The sequence below is a fragment of the Eumetopias jubatus genome, unplaced genomic scaffold, assembly GCF_037043125.1.
Source record: "Eumetopias jubatus isolate StellerSeaLion01/CBP00866 unplaced genomic scaffold, mEumJub1_p1.0 scaffold_9, whole genome shotgun sequence".
NCBI lineage: Eukaryota > Metazoa > Chordata > Mammalia > Carnivora > Otariidae > Eumetopias > Eumetopias jubatus.
In genome coordinates, this window is record NW_028274815.1 from 52,492,208 (window position 1) to 52,513,802 (window position 21,595).

General features: G+C 46.6%; 1 protein-coding gene across 3 annotated transcripts in view; it reads left to right on the top strand.

Annotated features, from left to right (window-relative positions):
• Positions 1–21,595, top strand: part of TGFA (transforming growth factor alpha) — a 112,723-nt gene that overhangs the window by 73,003 nt on the left and 18,125 nt on the right. For 2 of the 3 annotated variants that reach the window (XM_088026467.1, XM_028116277.2), the window contains exon 3: positions 13,100–13,220. In XM_088026467.1, the coding sequence (XP_087882593.1) occupies positions 13,100–13,220 (121 nt within the window). The remainder of the gene's footprint in view (positions 1–13,099; positions 13,221–21,595) is intronic. The other variant, XM_088026468.1, reaches the window with a different exon arrangement.

A 21,595-nucleotide genomic window follows, 5' to 3' on the forward strand; every position in this document is an offset into this window, starting at 1 on the left:
CAAATCATTATGTTGTGTAACTGAAACTTATGGCATCAATTATACCTCAATAAAAAGTGTTCCCCTTAGGCAAATTATACTGTGTTTTAAAAGCTAAGAACGGTTGGTATAGAAGTCAGAAATATATTCAGGCTATTAGTCAAGTAAGTATTTAAAAAAAATAAATAGCTGCAGGGACATAAAAAATATGACAACCAAATTCGAATATTCACAGTGGACCAATGAGCAATAGACTGGATATCACAGTAAATCAAATCAGTGAAATTAAAAAAAAAAATGACCTGGTAAATATCTCCCGGAACTCAGAAGAACAAAAAACAAAAATAATGAGAAAAAAGAAATCTGGAAAATAGAACTAGATGGTCCAATATACAGAATAACAATTCCAAAAGAAGAAAAGAAAGCAAACCAGGGTTGACATAATCATCAAAGGAATAATTAAAGAGAACTTTCACAAGCTGAAAAAGACTTGTTCTTAATGTTAAAACTATTAACGTTCAATGTAATTTAACAATTTTCATTATTAAAACAATGAAATGGAGGCCTATGAAGTCTACAGTTTGTGACTCAAGTCGCCATTCATTTGCAAAGCCATAAGCCTGGATGAGAACACAGAAGGATGTTCTTAGATACATCATATTTCATTATGTAGACATACCCCTCGCAAGCCACCCTTCCTGGGAAAAAAATGTTCAAAGATCCTCTGTGGCTAGATAAACAGCTATATCAAGATAAAAATCCCCAAAATAGGGAAGACAGAAAAACAAGTGATAATGTATGTCCAAGGGTAACCTGTCAAGTTATACCAAATACAAAATTAATTATTAAAGTAGAAGTTACATATAAAAATAATATAGGGATATGAAATCAACTTATAATAACTGGTAACTGGGGACAAGAGGAAGGAGGTAGGGAAAGTACACTGAATGCCTTAGATAATGAAATATCAGATTTCATCCTTACCATTAATAGAGTAAATAAGCTAAATTTTTTTAAATGTAAAAACCATCATCAATAGATTGAGAAGAGAATACATCTATTCTAAATAAGTACAAGAGAAAAGGAGTCAAACCAAGTCCCATATGCAAAGGACAAAACAAGGAAAATTACTAGAAATAATAAGCACTTGTAAAATGTTCTGTAAGAACAGTGGTTATTCCAGGGTGCCTGGGTGGCTCAGTTGTTAAGCGTCTGCCTTCGGCTCAGGTCATGATCCCAGGGTCCTGGGATCGAGCCCTGTGTCGGGCTCCCTGCTCCCAGAAGCCTGCTTCTCCCTCTCCCACTCCCCCTGCTTGTGTTCCCTCTCTCGCTGTGTCTGTCTCCGTCAAATAAATAAAATCTTTAAAAAAAAAAAAAAAAGTGGTTATTCCTCAGTGATAAGACAGCAAGTAGTTTTCTTAGGATTTTTGTATTTTCTAAAATGTCTACAATGAACACGTTATCACTTTTTTTTTTTAAGATTTTATTTATTTGACAGAGAGCAAGAGAGGAAATGCAAGCAGGGGGAGTGGGAGAGGGAGAAGCAGGCCTCCCACGGTGCAGGGAGCCCGATGCGGGGCTCGATTCCAGGACCCTGGGATCATGACCTGAGCTGAAGGCAGATGCTTAATGACTGAGCCGCCCAGCCGCCCACACGTATCACTTTTTAAATAACAAGCTACAAAACTCTGTGGGGTTGTTAGAAAAGTTATTTTACATAGAACACAATGCCAGTAACGCTAAAGGGTGGATAAAAAGCCCCCAGTGATGATGAAATATTATCAAGGTATTCTGGGTCAGGTGGTCATGCATTTTTTTCCAGTGATATTGATTTAAAATTTTGCATGAAATGGCAATTTGGGGAAATTGTAGGGCATTCGCCTTCTGTCTCATGAAGACTGAAGTTGTACTTACGTGCTAGCCTGCCTTGGTGATTATTGTCTTATGCGCTTTGATATCCTAGGAAATTGACTTCAGCTGTGTCATTTCAGTCTAAACAGCTGGGTCCTGTGTGATGTTGATTGTGGCAGCCCTGCGTTATATTTTGTTTTGTTCTCAGGCTTTGACTTGAAGAAGCAGCCTTTGCTCCATCCATGCTTTGCTCAGTTACAAATGCTGATCTCATAAACATCCAGAGCCAGGATGGGTCACTCCTGGCCCCCAGAAGACTATTACCACCCTTGTAGAGGTTTGTGAGGGTTGCCCTGACCCATCGAGGCTGGAGAATGGACAGGACATACTTTCAGCTGAAGAGCAAGGGATTCAAAGTGGAGGCTTCCAATCAGGGCCATATTGACTTCAGATTCTGAGTGTAAGACATGTTGGTGTTTGAGTGAGGTTCCCAGAAGGGGACAATGGAAGAAAGGGAGGAAAGGATAGGATTTGTTATGAGGATCTCTCCCTCCTCAGAAACCCCCAGACAGTATGCAGATTTCAGGCTTGGCACGAGAGTAACACTCCTGCTATAACAGGTAAGCCCTAAGTGCTATTTATTTCCTGCTTACGTCAAAGTCTGTACAGGTGTTCCTGGCCTTGCAGACTTCTTTCCATGCAGTTAGTCAAGGACCCAGGCTATTTCCATCTTGTGGTTTGTCCCTCCGCCATGCCCTAGGAAGAACTCTCTCCGTTTCACCATCAGCTAGGGAAGGAAAAAGCGAGATCTCAGAGGTTTTTATGGACCCAACCTGGGAGGAGCCCACATCACTTCTGCTCACATCCATTGGCCACAGTCTGGTCACGTGGTCACACCTGCCTTCAAGAGTGTCTGGGAAATGTAGTCTCTGTGCCCAGCAGGGAAAGGAACACGGTTTGGGGAAAACTCATGGGCGTCTCTGCTCCATGTATTTTTCTTTCTCCCGTTCCCTGCCTCCTTCATAGAATGGTTTCACTGCTGTTGGCCTTTAAGTGAAAAAAACAACAACAACAAAAGATACAGGTGTATGGGTTGGAAATGGAGTGGATCACGTAGGCCATGTTCTTTCAGGGCTTTGTTGTTTATGGTAGGGGCATTTGAGGTTTCTATGCCTAGAGGTCAAGCCTGAGCTCTACCTTTACTAAATATCCTTCATCTGAACATCCTCCATCTTCTCTAAATATTTATTTTGTGTCTCCTTCCACCTTATCCTCTTTTAATGATAAGACATGAGACAGTAACATGATTTATGCAGATTCAAATCTAGATTCCTTAAGGCCAGTCTCATATAAAACTACACTCCTGTGAGCAAAGCAATAAAAAATAAAAGTTTAAATTTTAGTTATCTTTATAGTGTTGTATGTAGGGCTTTGACTTTATTTTTTTTTAAAAGATTTTATTTATTTGACAGAGAGTGAGAGAGCACAAGCAGGGGGAGTGGCAGAGGGAGAGGGAGAAGCAGTCTCCTTGCTGAGCAGGGAGCCCAATGCGGGACTCGATCCCAAGACCCTGCAATCATAACCTGCGCCAAAGGCAGACGCTTAACTGAGCCACACAGCTGCCCCATAGGGCTTTGATTTTAAATAATTTTTATTTTCAAACTCAAATGTTTATTTTATAAAATTTGGAAAATTATAAAAGAGAAAATGATTGCCATAAATCCCACCCCTCTCTCAAAGTCTAGGTGTCTTTCCTCTGGCATGTAATCTTGAAGGTCTTTTATCTAAGGGCAATCACAAATCATTGCTATAACACCCAGATGAAAAAAGAAGAGTCACATTTTTGTCATGGGACAAATTCCCAGCCACAAATTCATGCCTGTATTTTTAAGGCTGTTGAGCTTTGCCTTAAATTTACCTCTGGATGCCTCAATTTCCTCACTTAAAATGAAGAGTATCCTTTGTCCACCCAGACTGCATCTGCAGACTGTAAATGAAAAAGGCATCTGTCAAAAGTTCTGAGGGACTAGAATGTTCTAGAAAAACAATCATCCCAGTAGTGCTTACATGTACTCAGTGTGGAAGGTTTGAAGGGATTATGGTTCAAAGACTCAACAAGAGGAAGCATTTTTTTCCTAAGGGTGGATTGAGGGTTTCCTGCCAACCACTTTGCCTAACAATTTTGATATTAATAAAGAGGAGAACAGAGACATACACAGACCGTAAAGCCAGGTAGCCCTGGGCTCCAACGGGGCTGTTCCTTCAACAAAGCCAAAACAGAATTCCCCATCCAGCAGGACTCAGCTCTAGTTCCCAGAGCCATTCACGTTTTGGTTCAAAGCCGAAACATAGATATCCTTGTTTACTTTGTAAATGGAAATTTGAAATGAAGTTTCAAATGCTGGTTGACACCCAAGAGGATGTAATTAGAATAAGGGGCTTTCTGGTTTGAAGATATGAAAAAAAGAAATGATCTGTCTCTTTGAAATCAAATTATTAAGTAATAAGAGAAAGGGGAGGTTTGGTTTTCAGTCTTCAAAGCAAAATCATGACCTGCAATTTTCTTAATTGGTTTTTTGCTTAAAATTACTAAGGCCAAGGTAGGGAAAGAAGGAGCAAGCTGGCGGCTGGAGAAACGGGGTGGTGAGGAGGAAGAGGAGCTCAGTGGGAGAGATCATCTTCTGGGTCAGGTGTATTCCCCTTCCAGTCCCATCTTTTTTTAATCCGTGATGGATCTAGAATGCAGTCGGGGGACTACTTGTGCATCCTTCCTCATGCCCTTTGGGGGAGGAGGTAGTATTAGTGGTGTAGCTGAGTGCAAGTCAGAGGCCAAGTTGAAATATATATGCTGGACATCATTAGATGAGTATGCAGACTCTGGTTTTAGCCTGTAATTCACATGACTACACTGAGATTGTATTTTAGATTCCTAAAGCCTCTTTGCTAATTAAAACCATTTTGCCTTGAGACTCTTAGCTCTTTTACTCCTAAAATGGTCCTGAGGATTTCATGTTTCATGGTAATTCCTGGTTTGTTTATTCTTCAAATGGAAGAGTTGTCTTAACTACAGAAGGTGCCCGTAAGGATTTCTTAACCCTCAACTTATTCTCTCACTCTGTCTCTCTCTCTCTCTCACACACACCCCCTCTGTAGTGACAATGTGGTATGTATTGGAGCAAGAGCTTTAGAGACAGCCAACCATGAGTTCTGGATTCAGCTCTGCCATTCACTAACTGGCTTCATTTTCCTCATCAGTAAGACTGGGATAGTAATGACTACCTCACAGGATTTTTGTGAGGATTAAATGGAACTCTCTGGATACAATGCTGGGCAATAGTGATTGTAGTTAGTAGACAATTTATTAGTAGTGGCTGCTATTAATAAGTCATCACCATCATTATCATCATAGTCTAACCTCAGAAAATCCACACTGGGTTAAAAACTCTAAGTCCAGGTACTTTAGGTAGGATATGAACCTAGCGTAATATTTCTGTGTTCATGTTGTCTATTCTCTTCTCCCTGTTGGACTAGGAAAAGGCGAGGCAAGTTCTGCCTTCGGAATAAGCACAAACAGGATGAACCCCACCGAGGTCATGTACCACCCGTGACTTTCGCTCTGAATGTGTATCTGTTTTCCCATCACACACACACACACACACATTGTGTTATTAAAACCCGGTATCTGTGGGAAAGTAGAAAATATGTCGTCAGCTTCTTTATTCATACCTTTTTTTTTTAAGACTTTATTTATTTATTTGACAGAGAGAGACACAGCAAGAGAGGAAACACAAGCAGGGGGAGTGGGAGAGGGAGAAGCAGGCTTCCCGCGGAGCGGGGAGCCCGATGTGGGGCTCGATCCCAGGACCCTGGGATCATGACCTGAGCCGAAGGCAGACGCTTAATGACTGAGCCACCCAGGCGCCCCTATTCATACCTTTCTGTGAATTTAGTTCCATCACATCTGATGTTCCCCTTGGGCTTTACCCAAAGAGAGAAATGATCAGAGGGAATTGAATTAGCTTAAATGTTCCTTTAGGGATTCCACACCCCACCCCCACCCCACCCCCACACACACACACCAGCATCTTGTTTAAAGCTGCAAAAGCAATTCAAGAGTCCATTTTGATTCTGCTCTGAGCCAGAAGCTCCTGGTCTTTGGGGCATGGGCACCACAGAGCCCAGAGGTTGGGGCTGTGGTGGGGGTGTACTTTGTGAGGGAGCTTAGTACCATCCTGTGAGTCAGCTCCCACCCCACTTCCAGCTACTCCTCAGTTAACCATCATCCGTGGACGTATAGAAATCTCTTTCGCATCCATGCTGCTTAGCCGCTGCTCCCTTGTGGAAATAATAGGTTCCATATGTGGAGTTTCCCACTTCTCCCTGAAATAAAGCAGTGCTTCCTCTTGTTTCTCCTAAACGTGCCCCTCTCTGATTACTAGAAGCAGCCTAACAAGTGAAGCGTTCTTCCTCACTGCCACATGATTTGTAGGCTTCGATTGTGGGCCTTCCCAGCATTCTTCCTGAACTTGAACAGCATCCTCGTTTTCTACAGCTCTGCATTCTCTTAAAATCAGAAAGGACGGAGATAAAATTACAATTCTAGTACTTTCTAACACTTCCTAACTATGTGTCCATTGGCAACGTTACCAAACTAAACGGACTAGTAATGCTTACCCCATAGGGTGAGCGGAGATTTAATGAGATGATGCGGTACCCATTCCCTTAAGTGGAGGCGGAGTGGTGGGTGGGGCCTAAGAGCCAGTTTAGGAAGACCGGATAGGGTCCAAACAAGACAGTGTTGGAAAAGATTGCCGAAGAATTCGTGAATCTGTGTTCAGGGATTGTGTTACAGAAAAAATAGGATCTTTTACGTATAGGAGTAACTCTCGGGAAGTTGAGAATCTTGGGGGTGCGGATAGTCACAGAATTGGCACTGCCTTCCCTCCCCCCACACACACCCCTCCTCAAGAGGAGCAGCAGGAGAACCGCAGCACTAGCAAAAGTGACTTTTCCTTTCATTGCTTAGCTAAAATGAACGTCCCTTCTCTCTTAAGTGTTGCTACTCTGAAGCCAAACTGTTTTCAAATTGCTTTATTTTTTAAGTATTCACCGTTCTTGGTTTTACTAGTGAATGAGTTGGATGATTATATTGATCTCATCCTCCAGACCCATCCCAGGGAGTGAGGTGTGTTCTCCTCCTCCTGGAAATGTGACTGGGGTTACTTTCCCGTGCTCTGCTGATTTCTGCTGCTCACTTCAAAGCTGCCCCCCTGTTCTGCCCACTCACACGGCCCCGGGAAATGCCCGTACTCGTTATCTTTCTTCATGAGACATTCCTCTCTGCGGCAGAGGTCAGCAGCGTCCTCACACTCAGTCCTGACAGTGCTCTTCGTCCTCAGGATCACTTACAAACCTTCTAAGAGTTCTTCTCACCCCTCAAGCCCCCAGGGGCCAGAGTCTCTGCTCCCTTGTCTGCATGTGGAGACACTTCGGTGTTCTACTCCCCTGACTTCTCTAAGCACTGGCTTAGCACTTCTGCCGCCCTGCGCACCAGCCTTTCCTTCCCACGCTAGCTAACTCCATCAGTTCACACGTTGCCTCACGTGAGCATGGAATGCCAACCCTGTGAGATGGGCCTGACGGTGGCCCGCAGCAAACCTCCTCCATCCCAGAACTGAGCCTGGCACTGGGGCAGGATGGAGGCCCCAGTCCCCAGGGAGCATCAGAGTTCGGGTCTCCGCTGCGTACCCACCCCTGGCTTCACCGGGGGCCGCTTGCTCACTCCCGTCTTCATTAAAGTCATCTACTGCCTTTTCTCCTAGACATTCCAGAAGCATTAGTTGGTTTTGCCATTGTAGTGTCTGAAGAGAACATATTTAGTCCCAGGTCAAAAACCTTGGCTGAAAGTTCTGACTAAAAAGCCAGGCGTCGTTATTAAATTGTCACAGAGTTAGCCGTGATATTTGAGGAAGTGATGAAATGGCTATAAATGACGTAAGCTTTGCAATGGGCAAACGTGTCCGCAACTTCTAACATCTGGGAAGAGAGGGAGGGCCACCGCTTCGGCAGGCTCCCCCTGACCCACCCAGAAAGTCCAAGTAGGGCTGCTCTGCAAAAGGGGTGGTTGCACTTGGTGGTGTGGATGCTGCTTCTCGGGGAACTGTCCACATGGCTGCCTCCCTGGCCCTCCTGAGCTGGAGAGACCCGTCCTGTGAATTGAATCCCTGGTTTTCGTGCCCCTTGATCACTATTCCATACCCTTTTCCCGTGAGTGGAGCTGGGCTCCGGGCCCTATTAGTGCGTCTTTGGTCTCTGGGCAAAGCTTCCACAGCTTCCCTGGAGACCGTGGTGTCTGCAAGATGTCCGTTTGCTTAATGGTGTCAGAGGCCTCTCATAAATTTCAGAGCAACAGGAACTGAGGCTTTGAAATTCCAGCTATGGATGGGCTTGGTATGAGGTCTGTTCCAAAAATGGGAGCATTTAGTTTTCCAGTCAAGCCCTGAGGACTAATCAGACTCGGATCGGGGCCTGGAGGAGACAAACGCAGGGTCCAGAGCCCAGGGGAGTGCAGCCAGTGTCTGGACTTCTGGGGGGTCCTCCTTGGAGTTGCCTGTTGGCCTTCACTGCCTTCCTTTCCTATGTAAGTATCTAGGCTTTTCCTTCCTCCACTTGATATTTCCTTGAGTTTTTAGAAAGAAAAGAAAGACAAATTATGAGGGGAAAAGGCAAGAGAGTAGAGGAAGGTAGAGAAAGAGTAGGGGGAGAGAGAGAGAAGGAGGAAGGGAAAAAGAGACACTCATTCTCTGGGACAAAGCTGGGAATTGGGGGGTTTCCTTGTAAAGCTCATTTTGATTGAAGTTACTGAGCAAATCCTCCACCTGGCGTGACTGCCTGCCCTGCCTGGATTGGAGAGGTGATACACGAGCAGCACCCGGAACATAGCAGACACGCAGAAAGTGGGAGCCCCTCCTCTCCTCCTTCTGACCTTCCCCAGACTCCCTTTCCTCCGGAACCTTGGGGAAGCTTCTGGGAACATCAGCAGGAATGGTCTTGTGTGTCTGGCCTGACCATGCTGCAGCGCTGGAGTTTTCTCTGCTGATTCTGGTAGTGTCCGAGGCAAACATCTTTAAAAGCCCTAGAATGGGAACGATCACTGCCCTGCACTTGTGGTCTGCTTCGCACTTGGTGCGGGGCTTCTGGGCCCCGGGGTCCGTGAGGCCTGCGCGGCAATTCTAGGGGCCGGCGTGCCCACTGCCTCCCCTCATGCTGTGGCTGGCTGGCTCGCACTGAGGTGGCACAGGGAGAGCACAGGGCCACAGTGTGGCTCCCCCCCCGGGACCGCTGTCTGGTTCCCCCCTTCCCCTCCACTTCTCAAGTGCAGATCATGTAAACCCAAAGCTGCCAAGTGTGCTGCTGGAAACAGGACCTGCCCTGCACATTACACACATGGAGCTTCTTGGGATCTGGGGTCAGGACGTCACCCTGTGTCCATTCTTGAACAAAGTGCTTGCTTTTAAGATGTTTGTGATTATATCAAAGGGGAAAAATGCAAGTAACAGAAGGAAGCAGTAGTTTACATGAGTGCATGTGTGCAGTATGTACTTACATAATTCTCTTGCTTTTATTTTTTTATACTCTAAGGTGCTTTTGTTTAATGTCACATTGGCATTTACAAAAGGTTTCTACAGCGATGTATCGCTTTTGTGATCAGGAAGAAGGTTTTAAAAATAAATGGTGTTTTCGTGATTATGATAGCCGACTGGCATCGAGCTCCCTTGGCACCTCAGTGCCTTGGGCTGAGTCAGGCAGGTGGGATTATGGAGCCAGAGTTCTGCCTCAGACGCCCGTGCTCATCCTGGTCTCTGACGTGCGTGAGCTGCCGTCACCGTGACCGTGGCAGGGACCATCCTCGTTGCCTGGGCTCTTTGGCTTCTTAGTGAGCTGCGTGACACCCAGAGGGTTTACATTGGCGGATGCTTCTGCCTCGTCACCAGGAAATCGAGGAGGATATCGTCCACCATAACACATAAGTCCTCTTCAAAAGCAGCCACAGAAGGAGGGTTGCTCTGTGCCCATAGACCTGGGCCAAGCTGAACCTGCCCCGCATGTGCAGAATGAGCGCATTTCCATCTAATGACCCCTGTGCATCCTCGCTTGGGCTGCGCTAGGAGGCATAGAGCTCCATATGCCACTCAGCTTCAGCACATGGCGTGACTGCCTGATGCATGTTTTCGTATATGAACCTAACACCCAACCTCTTTGTCTTCCCCCTTATTCGTCTTTGCCCTGATGTCCCCTTCCCTTTTGCACTGCCTGTCTCTGTCTCCCTCTGTTCCTCTCTCCCCACCCCTTCTCTGCCTCTGTCTCTCTCTCGCTCTCTCTCACATGTCTTTCCCATTTGCATTCCCTTTTGACGAGACCTATTTTTATAAAGACTCCTGGAGTCATTTATGAGATGAGGCAAAATATCCATAAATACAAGCTAACTGAGAACATGGCCTTGAATCTACTCCTTACCGATCCGTTTTGGAGAGTAGCGTTCCCAAAGGACAGATCCAGAGTTGTTCTTCTAGTGCATATCCAGTGACCTGACACTTGACCACAAAGAATGTGAGCAGATTGCAGGCCTTAGTACCACTTGGGTTTTGAAGAGCTGGCAGATGACCAGCTCCAAAAAGGGTCCCTTTCAAGACCCCTGTTGTTTTGCTTTTCTAAGAGGTCTTTTGTCTCTGAACAGTGCGTCTCGTGTATAATACAAGCCCAGGTCTCCACATCAGTCCAGAATGACCTGGAGGGCCCGGGTATGCTACATCAATTCTATCTCAATAAACCTGACTTTTGGGGAAAAAAATCACCTAGAAATCTTGTCACAGAGATTCTTGGGCACCATCCCAAAAATCCTAATTCAGTAGGTCCAAGGGCAGGGCCTGTGAACTGGGCTCTCTGGTGAGCTCCAGGGGGCGTAAAGCTGCTCGTCCACAGACATTTGAGGAGCCCAACTCTGAACCCTGACAAGGGTCTCCCACTAGCTGCTTGGAGGTAGTCGTCTAAAGGGCCTTTTGTGGAGCTTATCAAAAGCCTTTTTCAGGGTCTAAATCAAATTAGATCCACTGGTCTCCAGCCCCTCATCTCTTTGTATTTGCTCTTTGACAAGTTTAATGAGCACAGAGAAGCCAGTTAGTGAACTGCAGCGGACCCTTCCAGCCTCAACATCCCGGTATCCACGGTCTGTAAGTGAGCAAGCCCATTCCTCAACCACCCAGGCCTGGGACTCGCAGGCTTGCTGTTACCAGCTGAGGCAGTTGGACCACATGTCCTGGAGGCCACTGCTGGACAGGGACCTGCCACAGCAGGGGCAAGGCTGGCCGGCAGCCCCGGGTTGGCATCTCCACCTGGCTTTGGGCGCCTCTGCCTGTCCTCACGTGGGGAAGTCTATAAGGACACTTGGATTTTTTGTTACACTACACTGAATTTATGGTGGGAGGGAGAGATTATATACTATAATGGTCTGACCACACGTGGAGATTCATTAGCATCTTGGGATTATCAGTGATGGAAGAACTAGCAGCCGAGTGGTACGTACCAGAGCATGTGCTGAGTCCAGTACTAAGCAACTTTTGCTTTGGTCAGCCCTCAGAGCCAGCCAGGAGGCAGGTGGACTCCCCATCTTATGGAAGCAGAGGCAGGCAGAGGAGCTCAAGTAGTGGCAGAGGCAGGATTCAGACTGACCCTTGTGTTTCTGCATCTTAAGCCCGGGCTCGGGGCCACTAAGCAGTCTCTCACCTTCTGCACCAGGAAATCCGTTGAATTTTCAGCCTCCAGTTTTTCCATTGGAATTATGAGATTTCCAAAGATGACACTTCTAGAAGCAATTCATGAATGGAGAGATGGCAATGTGAGTTTAATATTTAGTGGTAGTCTAAAACCCCAGAATAAGAAATGGTCTGCCTTTTCTCAAAGAGCAAGAGCTCTAAGAACATACTTTTTTCAAAAAGTAAGAAAGACCCACTCCCCAAAACACAAGCATAAAAGGACTTCTTGAAAACGCATGGAAACTGCATCTATCGTGCCATCTTGAAATAGCTATCTACTGGGTCTCCAGTGTTATTTGGACAAAACAAGGCTACTGGAGTCCATTAAAATAAATCCAAAGTGATGCCCTGTGGGCTGGTCAGCGGGTCTGTTCATGTGTTGTTCCATAGGGTACTCCTGGTGGCTGTTTTTATTCCCGTCTGAAAGCCAAGGAAGGAAAACCCAGAAAGGTTTGGTAACACCCCAGGCTCTTGTGAGTGGCGGGAGCCAGGGCTGTGAGTGGGACCTTTTTCCCAGACTCTGCCGCCCTTCCCGCCAGCTCCCAGCTTTGCCAGTACTGTGTGTGCTGCTCCCAGATGGACTTCCGGGCTTTCAGTCATCTTCATGGTGGGATCACTCCTAATCCCCCTGCCCCGGAGAGCCTCTTGCTACCATTTTTATGTATAGCTTTCCCAGACTTCTTTGTATCTAAATTTCTGTTTATTTCAGTAGAATTATACGTTACAGGCCAAATGGGAAATGTACCAGTTTCACTTACAATAATGTATCATGAGCATCTTTTTGTGTCATTAACTGTTCTTCTTCAGCATCAATTTAATGGTCATTTAGTACTCCTCTGTAATTACCTTCTGGTTTCTTGCCTTTAAAACAGAGTTTTGTAGGGGCACCTGGGTGGCTCGGTCGTTAAGCGTCTGCCTTCGGCTCAGGTCATGATCCCAGGGTCCTGGGATCGAGCCCTGCATCGGGCTCCCTGCTCTGGGGGAAGCCTGCTTCTCCCTCTCCCACTCCCCCTGCTTGTGTTCCCTCTCTGGATATCTCTCTCTGTCAAAAAATAAATAAAATCTTTTTTAAAAAACCAGTGTTGTGAAGCCTCTCTTAAAAGAATGATCACTGTCTCTTTGCAAAAAAATAAAATCAGGTCTCGTGGGGAATAGGCTTTAAATGCTCTGGTAGCTAAAATTGCCCTGGTATCTCTGAATTACACTGAATCTTTTGGAGAGATTGTTTTGGTTTTGACCTTGGTAAGTGCATAATACAGCCCTGCTGGGAAGCATGTGATGTAGGCATCTCTGGTCCTGGACTGGCCATTAGAAAAGTGAGGGAGCGCTGAGGACGACAGGCAGGGAGGGACTAGAAATCCCAGCCAAGAGGGCGCCCCTGCTCCTTGATTGGTGAGGGCCTGCAGGTTTGTCTTGCTAAGCCATGGGTCTGAGCCAAATGTCTTCTCTCTCTCCAGCAGACCCGCCCGTGGCCGCAGCTGTGGTGTCCCATTTTAATGACTGCCCAGATTCCCACAGTCAGTTCTGCTTCCATGGAACCTGCAGGTTTTTGGTGCAGGAAGACAAGCCAGCATGTGTGTAAGTGTTCCCTCGTGTCCTGAGATTCTGGGGCTGCGGGCGTCCCAGCAACCAATTACAAGAACGTTTACCTCCACGAGACATGCCTGAGACCCCGGAAGCTGGACATGGAGGATCAGAGCAGCAGGCTGAGGGACTGCTGCTTCATACCCAGCTGGTGAAAAGTCCAGATTCCAGGGCCCCAGCTCAAAGTCACTGAGGCAGAGCCCCTGAGGGTTGGAGCCTGGGGGTCTGCATTTTTCACAAGCACCTTGGGTCACTCCTGGGTTATTGCAAAGTCTGAAGAGTCCTGGATTCAAGTTTAATTCACTCTTTAGAATTTCTGGAGGGCAAGGTGTTGGGTTGGATCCCTCTGAGCAGCCAGTGTCTCCAAAAAGAGGTCTCTGCCCTCCACCATCTTTATAGCACAGCTAATAAAATAAGCTGGAAGTGCATGCAAATGGTTAGTGTACATACGCCGTATCAGAATGAAGAACAGCTTGGAAATCAAGATGTGTGCCAGTGCACAGAGGTTTCCACGCCAAGCCGAGCATGAGCCCCCCGGGGCTGCTTCTTAAAGTATAGCCAAGCCCCACCCCAACCCATTGAATCATCTCCAGGAATGGGACCCAGGAGTCACATTAGTTAAAAGCCACTGGGGATTGCCGTGGTCAGCCAGCCTGGGGAAGAAAGGCACTTGAGGAAAGCTCCCCAGAGCAGGTGTCAGGATTTGCCTAGTGGGGAGAAGAGAGAAGTTATTCTAGGCCTGGAGTGTCGGGGGACCTGCTGTTACAGGCTACCTGTTGTGGCTACAGCAGGAGGAGACAGGATTGGAGACAAGTGGGAGGCCAGAGCGTATTGGAAGTGAGCCTTTATTCTCTAGGTGGTGGGAACCACGTTGGTTTGGGGAAGGGATGTTTTAAGAAAATGAATCTGTCCATAGTCGAATACTCTTAGGTGGCCCCATACTGAACCTCGGCACTATTGACATCCGGGGCTGGGTAATCCTTTGCTGTGCACGGAGGGATGTTAGCAGCAGCCCTGGCCTCCACCCACTAGGTGCCAGGAGCCCCACCACCTTACTGTGGTGACCATCAAAATGTCTCCAGATTGCCAAATGTCCCCTGAGGGGTGGGAGGAAAGAAAATCCGCCCTCCGCCCCCATTAAAAACCACCCGTCTATATGAAGTTGCCATTTCTATAGGTCATGACTGGCAGAAAGGTAGCAATTCCATATGGTCCAACTTAATAGTACCAGTAAGTGATACTAAAATGTTAACAAAAGCTAGCATTTATTGAACTTTTTTTGCTTCACGCCAGACACCATTCCAGGCCTGATCTGTGTGCTAACTCATGTAATCCTCCTCATGACCCCACGAGTTAGGCACAGAGAGCTCGTGCCCAGGTCGCAGAGCAAAGCTTGCAGTCAAACGTCGACGGTCTAGCTCCTGAAGCTGAGTGCTTAACCATGATGCTAAGGGTGTCCAATGCATTAGCCGAAGAGCTATTGTGACTCGGGAGAGCTTGCGCAGAAAAAGCGGTGGGCGGGGCTTTCCTCTGTCGGAGGTGCAGCTGTGTGAGTGGGGGCAGGCCCCTTGGGTGGCTTCAAGCCTCACCTGATGAAGCGAGCTGGCTACCTTCCTCCTGATAGGACTGTGTGAGGCCCCAGGTCGTGTCTGCAGAGCTTGAGCCCTCCCTACCCGGTAAATACAAGCCACAGTGATGATGATCATCAGTCATTCTTCATGATTGTCATTTTTATTAAAATATACATCGGACCCCTGGAGAACTGATGGGATTGTTTTGTTAGTAGCCCAGTCATTGTGGAAAACACTAGCCCAGAAAGGAAGTTTTGCCTCTGGCCCAGATATCAGAAAGCCTCCCAGTGCGGCAGGCAGAAGGCATTCACCCCTCCATCAGTGCCCAATGCACCCAGCTATGGGTTGGGAGGATCGTCTTTGGAGAAAGAAGGCAAGTCTTTGCCAAGTTCTGACCAAATTTCAGCTTAGTTTTTCTTCCTCTGATGCCTTCCCCACCAGATCAGGGCCTGGTATAAACTTTGTGAGAGCCAACAACCTCAAGCCTGGATCATCAGGTGAGCCAAAGCAATAACCTCATCTGTGGCTAAGACCCACCCCACCCCCAATCAGCTGGAGGAAGCCTTCTGAAAGCAGGGGGCAGGTGGTTTCTTGTTCTCTTCACTCTGGATCCCAAGCCCTGCTCTTGGCTCAGGGAGCTAATTGTCCATCACACTTACACACCATTGCATTTTGATAATCAGGATGATTGACTGTCTCTCCCCCATTCACATTATAAATATTGCTATTAATAATAAGCTTTCCATAAAAGCTCTAGCTATGTGCCAGGCCTGGCTCCCAGCACTCTATATAGTGACTCATGGAGTCCTCACAACTCCCTTCTCAAGTGGGAATTCTTGTTCTTGTTGTATAAATGAGAAAACTGAGCCGGCTCACAGAAGCGATTTGCCCAGAGTCCCAGAGCTAGTAAATGGCAGAGCTTAGTATTCAGTCTGATCGATTCAAACCCCCAAACCCATGTTCTCAGCTACTGACCCAGAGGGCACTCTGTCTCAGCTCTAAAAAGTTCACCTCTGTTAAAAAAGAGACAGTAGGTCCAAAATAGAGTCACTTGTGCTAAGCCCATATCACCAAACCAAAACGTAATACCTAACCCAATTGCAGTTTCAACCTGCCCCAGAAATGTGCTTAGCCAATCAGTCTGGAATTTCCCTGGTCAGCTCTAATGAAGTAGTCCGCCTGATAGACCCCTTCTGTCCCCCAAAGAAAGATGAGATCGTCTACTCTTTCCCTGTCCCTGCCCCCTTCTGCTTATACAAGTCTCCCATCTTGTACAACTCCTTGGAACTCCTTTCTACTTGCTAGATGGGATGCAGCCTGATTCATAAATCACTGAATAAAGCCAATTTGATCTTGAATTTATTCAGTTGAATTTTACTTTTGAACATCTCATGTCACTAAGTTCTTCTGTTTCCAAGAAAGGTGTTGGCATCTTCCCCATGTAAAGAGAAACCTGTAAAGAGAAACATCAAGGTCATTCCCAAGCTCTTTGCCCTGACCACAGACTCTTAAAGTCCTTTCCGTGGGCTGAGTGTAGGATCTTCCAGAAACAGCTGGGCCATCCTTGCGGTTTGGAAAAGCTGACCATTTGTGAGGATGCACAGCCATGCAAGCAATTACCATCTCTTTACCTCAGTTTCCCCACTGGCTCTTGGCAGCCCAGGGGAGTTGTATTCAGCCCACAGATGTGTTTTATGTGGCAGTACATGATAATCTGCATTGTTCTTTGGTAGTTTTAATTAGTTGTCAGCATTTTAGAAGTCATGTTTTATTCTCCATGTGGATGCCCAGACCTATCGAATAAACAGACAAATGGCGGCATTAGATCAGGCCTGAACTCCCAAATGTGCCATTTGGCTAGAATTTAGGTGCACCTGCCCCACCATCCCCAGACCAGGGCTTGTCCTCTCCGGTTCCCCTTTCTGCCTCGCCCCACTGCTCCCCAACACTGAAACAAATGTCAGCCGCTGACCATCCTGTTGCCTCTTCTGCTCGCCTCACACCAGCCCACTTTGCTCACTTCTGCCGTGTGAGCTCGTAAGCTTGGTGAGGACACACCTCATACCCTTTGTAATTACAGTACCTAGAAGAATGTGATAATTAATTAATTCCCACTAGACCAGAAACTCTGAGTCCGTGCAGAGAAAGCAGAACATTCTGTTCTCACTCGTATGAACCGCCCCAGCTTTGGGTTGCTGACACACATACTCTGGTCAATAAAACCAACATACCTTGAGGTAAGGCCATGTATGTCATGGGCTTGTAAAGAAAACGCAACAGTGACCCAAGATGATAGTCTAAAAAGAGGGAGCTCTTTCTAAAATACTGTCACTCTTAAGCTTTGTTTTTTATAAAAACAACAGTCTCTAGGTTTCTGGAGAATCTAAAATGACATCTCACACTAAAATATGAGATTAAAAAAGTTAAAACAAATAACTAGTCAGAAATAGCCAAAGATAGTGAACAAAACCTGAAACATTTATGTTTCAGTTGAACCCTAGATGGTATTTTGTGTCTTCCTTTAATAAATCCCTGCTAGAACCCAACTACATCAGGAAACAAATGGGAAAAGGATTTCCAAAGACAGTAAAGCCATAGAAATGCAAGGTTAGGACTTGCACACCCATTTTCCCCTGAGGCAGATTCAGCACACTGTTGGTCTGCTGCCTGCAGAAGCCTTCAAACAAAGGAAAACAGTTGAAGGAAGACACCCAGGTGACATTTGAAGAGTTCCAGTGTCCTCAGCCAGTGGCAACCAGTTTGAAGTTTCTCACCTGTCCGAAATGCTCTTCAGTGACTGAACTCCCTGACTTAACTTTCCCACAGCAAAGTGTGAAAACAAATTGCTGAGCCAAGGAAAACATTTCACATGGCCCTGGCCACGGTACATTCTAGTGGGATCTGAGCAGAGTCAGACATGTAAAGAGAGGAGCCTGTCATCAGTCCACCAGCAGGCTGCTATGTGACTAGGGATGTACCCCCAAGAGATCAAGATAGGGAGCAGTTTGGGGCTCGAGCCACTTTCTGTAGATCTTCTGGCACCCCAACAGGCAGATGGTGGGGCATAGGGGTTAAGTTATGACATTGGGGCGCCGGGCTGACTCGGTAGAGCATGCAACTCCTGATCTCAGGGTCATGAGTTCAAGCCCCACGTTGGGCATAGAGCTTATTTTATTTTTTTCTTAAGATTTTTTTAAATTTATTTGTCAGAGAGCGAGCACAAGCAGGGGGAGTGGCAGGCTCCCCACTGACCAGGGAGCCTGATGCGGGGCTCTGTCCTAGGACCCTGGGATTATGACCTGAGCCGAAGGCAGACGCTTAACCGACTAAGCCACCCAGACATCCCTGGAGCTTACTTTAAAAAAAAAAAAAAGTTATGACATTCCAACCATATGTCTGGAGAAAGTGCATGGCCTCATTCTCTCTCTACCCACACCAGAAGCAGACACTGAGGGTCACATACCAGGCAGGATAACCCAGCAATGAATGGATCTGGAGGTCAGACAGACCAGAGTCTCTCATCCAAGTGGCTTAGCTCCATAAGGGGGGATATTAATATTTCACAGCATTGTTAGGAGGGCCCAGTGACCATAACGCATGCAAAGCTGTTGCTGTCCAAGATGAGAGCCGCTAGACACACAGGGCTATTTAAATTAATTCACTTCATTAAAATTTAGTTTCCAGGCCTCACCTGCCACAGTCAAATACTCAGCAGCTCCAGGTGGCCAGTGGCTACCCTATGGGACAGCATGGATATAGACTGTTTCCATCATCATAACAGTTCTATGAGCACTGGAGAACATTCCAGCCCCGTTCCCCACGGAGCAAGAGCAAGAGGGCTCAGTTACCAGACACTGTGACCATCGCCACTCCTGGAGGATGCTGTAAGGTCCTAACCGAAAGGAGCAGTGGAAGTTGGGTAGACCACCAAACCCATGGCTGTCTATGAGGCCCCCCAGGGTCAGAGCTGCAGAGAAGAAGCCCATACCCCATCCAACCCCCTCCTCCCCTTCCCTCAAAGCGGAGAGGTTTAGGACTTGGGGAATCCACTTTTTTTTTTTAAGATTTTATTTATTTATTTGAGAGAGAGAGAGAGCACATGCGAGGGGGGAGGGTCAGAGGGAGAAGCAGACTCCCTGCCGAGCAGGGAGCCCGATGTGGGACTCGATCCAGGGACTTCAGGATCATGACCTGAGCCGAAGGCAGTCGCTTAACCAACTGAGCCACCCAGGCGCCCCTTGGTGAATCCACTTCTTAAGAGGCCAACAGTGGGTAAGCCCAGTACAGGTGTCCTTGTGCTCAGTTTCTCCATTCCTACCAGAGCCCTGTGGAATTTCTCTATGTTAAAGGCAGGTTTGTGTAAATATATTTCTAAAACCATAGTCCTGGGTCCTTAATTCAGTCCTTGACCCTCATAGTGAAGACCATATCTTGGGACCTGTGCCAAAAGACTTGGCTGAAAGAGGACTGGCCTCCTGCCAGAGAACACATCATTGTTTATAAAGACAATGTTTCTTAAGAGCCTTAAAAATGCTCCCATCCTTTTATTTACATTTTTAACACACAGCGCTTGGGTCAGACACTAAGATATTCACGGCAGTTCTCATAACTCTGTGAAGTAAGTTTTGTTATCATTTTAAAGATGCAGAATCAGTGGCACAGAGAGGTTAAGGAATTTGCTGAGGCTCACACAGGCATGAAGCAAGGAATGAGATTTGAACCCATGACAGTTTGGCTCTAAAGTCTGTACCCTATTGTGCCCTCTTGTGGGACCCTATCCTGAGGAAATAATCTCAAATGCAAACAAAGCTGTGTACATTAAGGTAACTACCTGACAGTATTTATGATATCAAAATTGGATCCAGCCTAAATGGTAAAGGTTTGGTGAAGCATGCTGCGCACACGTATTACTCTGCAGCAGTTTAAATGCCTGGCGGTTTTCTAATGACATAGCAACATGGTGAGGAGATGTGAGATGATACATTGATGCAAAATTGTAAAAAAAAAAAAAAAAAACTAGATAGAAATAGTTTAAAGAGAAACATGTCCGTTTGCCATCTGGGGAGGTGGGGTTGGCAACAGTGTGAGCTTTTTTTTTCCTTTCTGCTTTATTATAATTTATGTACTTTCCTATTTGCTTAGAAACTTTCCTTTTCCAGTTGAAGTTTTTTAAGAAAAAAATGTTTAAGAGCATGGCCCTATATGCATTATCCTATTTCTTGAAAATTGGAAAAGGGCCCCGTGAACCAGGTGAAACAGGGACTTCCAGAGAAAATGGAGCAAGTCTGCGGGACTGGAAGGCTTGCAAGCCCTTGGCAAAGCGGTGAGAAAGGCACAGTGTGGATAATTTCATCTTTGTTCAAAAGGAGAGGCCTACAGCCACAGTTTGCACCTATGAAAAGCACCAGAGCAATGACAGAGTAACAGAAATGGAAGGGCCTCGGGGACCCAGCTGGCTGGGGCACAGTGCCTTTATTTCCAGCTCCTGTTGCGGCCCAGCCAGCCTCCTTCTCCCTTCTGTGCTGGGCTCTTTCTTCCTGGTGCGCTGCTTTCTTTTTGGTTTTTATTTGGGAGAAGTAGCCTGAATGGGACTCCAGAGCCTCATTTCAGAATTGTGAAGACAAAACAGCATGCCGGGATCTTTGTGTTTGGTAAAAGCCACTGCAGACAGATGAAATTGGTCAAATGATGTACGAAAATGTTCAGTCTTCACACATTTTCCATTCCCCCTTGTGATAAAACAACTCCGATTCTGTTCAGATTCCTTTCTGAAACAGGGTTGTAACGTCTCCCGTTTCTCCTGCACCTGAATTGGGGGGCCCGTTTTATAGCTACCACCCTGAGGAAATGCCTGGAGGGAGGGAGGGAGGGAGAGAAGGAATGAGAAAGGGAAGTGGAGGTTTTGAATTGCTGGTTCTTGAGTTTGTGTAAACGATGGGTCTCCCTCCGTGGTTCTCAGGCCTGGATGCACATGAGAATCACCTGGGTGCCCAGTGCAATTGGATGAGCATCTCTGGGGGTGTGGCCTTGGCCCTGGCATTTTCCACATCTTCCCAGGTGATTCCACTATGCAGTCAGGTGGGAAACAGGGCCTACCTGAGGTAAAGGGAAGGACAGCAGCTGAGTCAAGCCTGATTCATTTGCAACCAGGTGAGGTGACTCTTCCCCTCCTTAGGTGATTTGTACCTAATATAATCGGCATAATGAAGTCTAATATCAGTAGAAGCTTGGGAAGGTTTTTTTTTGTGTTTTGTTTTGTTTTGTTTTGTTTTTAAAGAAAAGCTATGTCACCAAACCTTTTCTTTTCCCCCACCTCATAAAAAAGCAACTGGGAAGCATCCCCACTATTACAAATGATCTGGGAGGAGAAAGGACCTCCCTCTACCCCAAGGCCAAAAAGTCTAAATTGTGGCTCTCAACTGCGGCTGCCAGGTGGAATCGTCTGGGAGCTTTAAAAACACTCATGACAGGCCTTACTCCCAGAAATATTCATGTAGCTCGTCTAGGGTGTGGCCTAGACCTCAGGATTCATTCAAGCTCCCCAGGCAATTCCAGTGGGCAGCCAAAGTGGATGTCACTAGTAAAACCTTCATGGTGGCTCTCAACTCTGGCTTCATCAGAATTCCTTTTGGCCTTTTCTTCAAAACACCCATTTTCAGAGAGATTTTGACCTTGGGTAAAGCCCAAGGATCTGGTATTCTGCCTCCCACCTGCAGTTAGGCTGCTTGGGGCAAAGATCCACTCTTCTCAGAGCTCACCTAAGCCATGACCTGGAGTCTCGTCTATTAGGCAGTAACC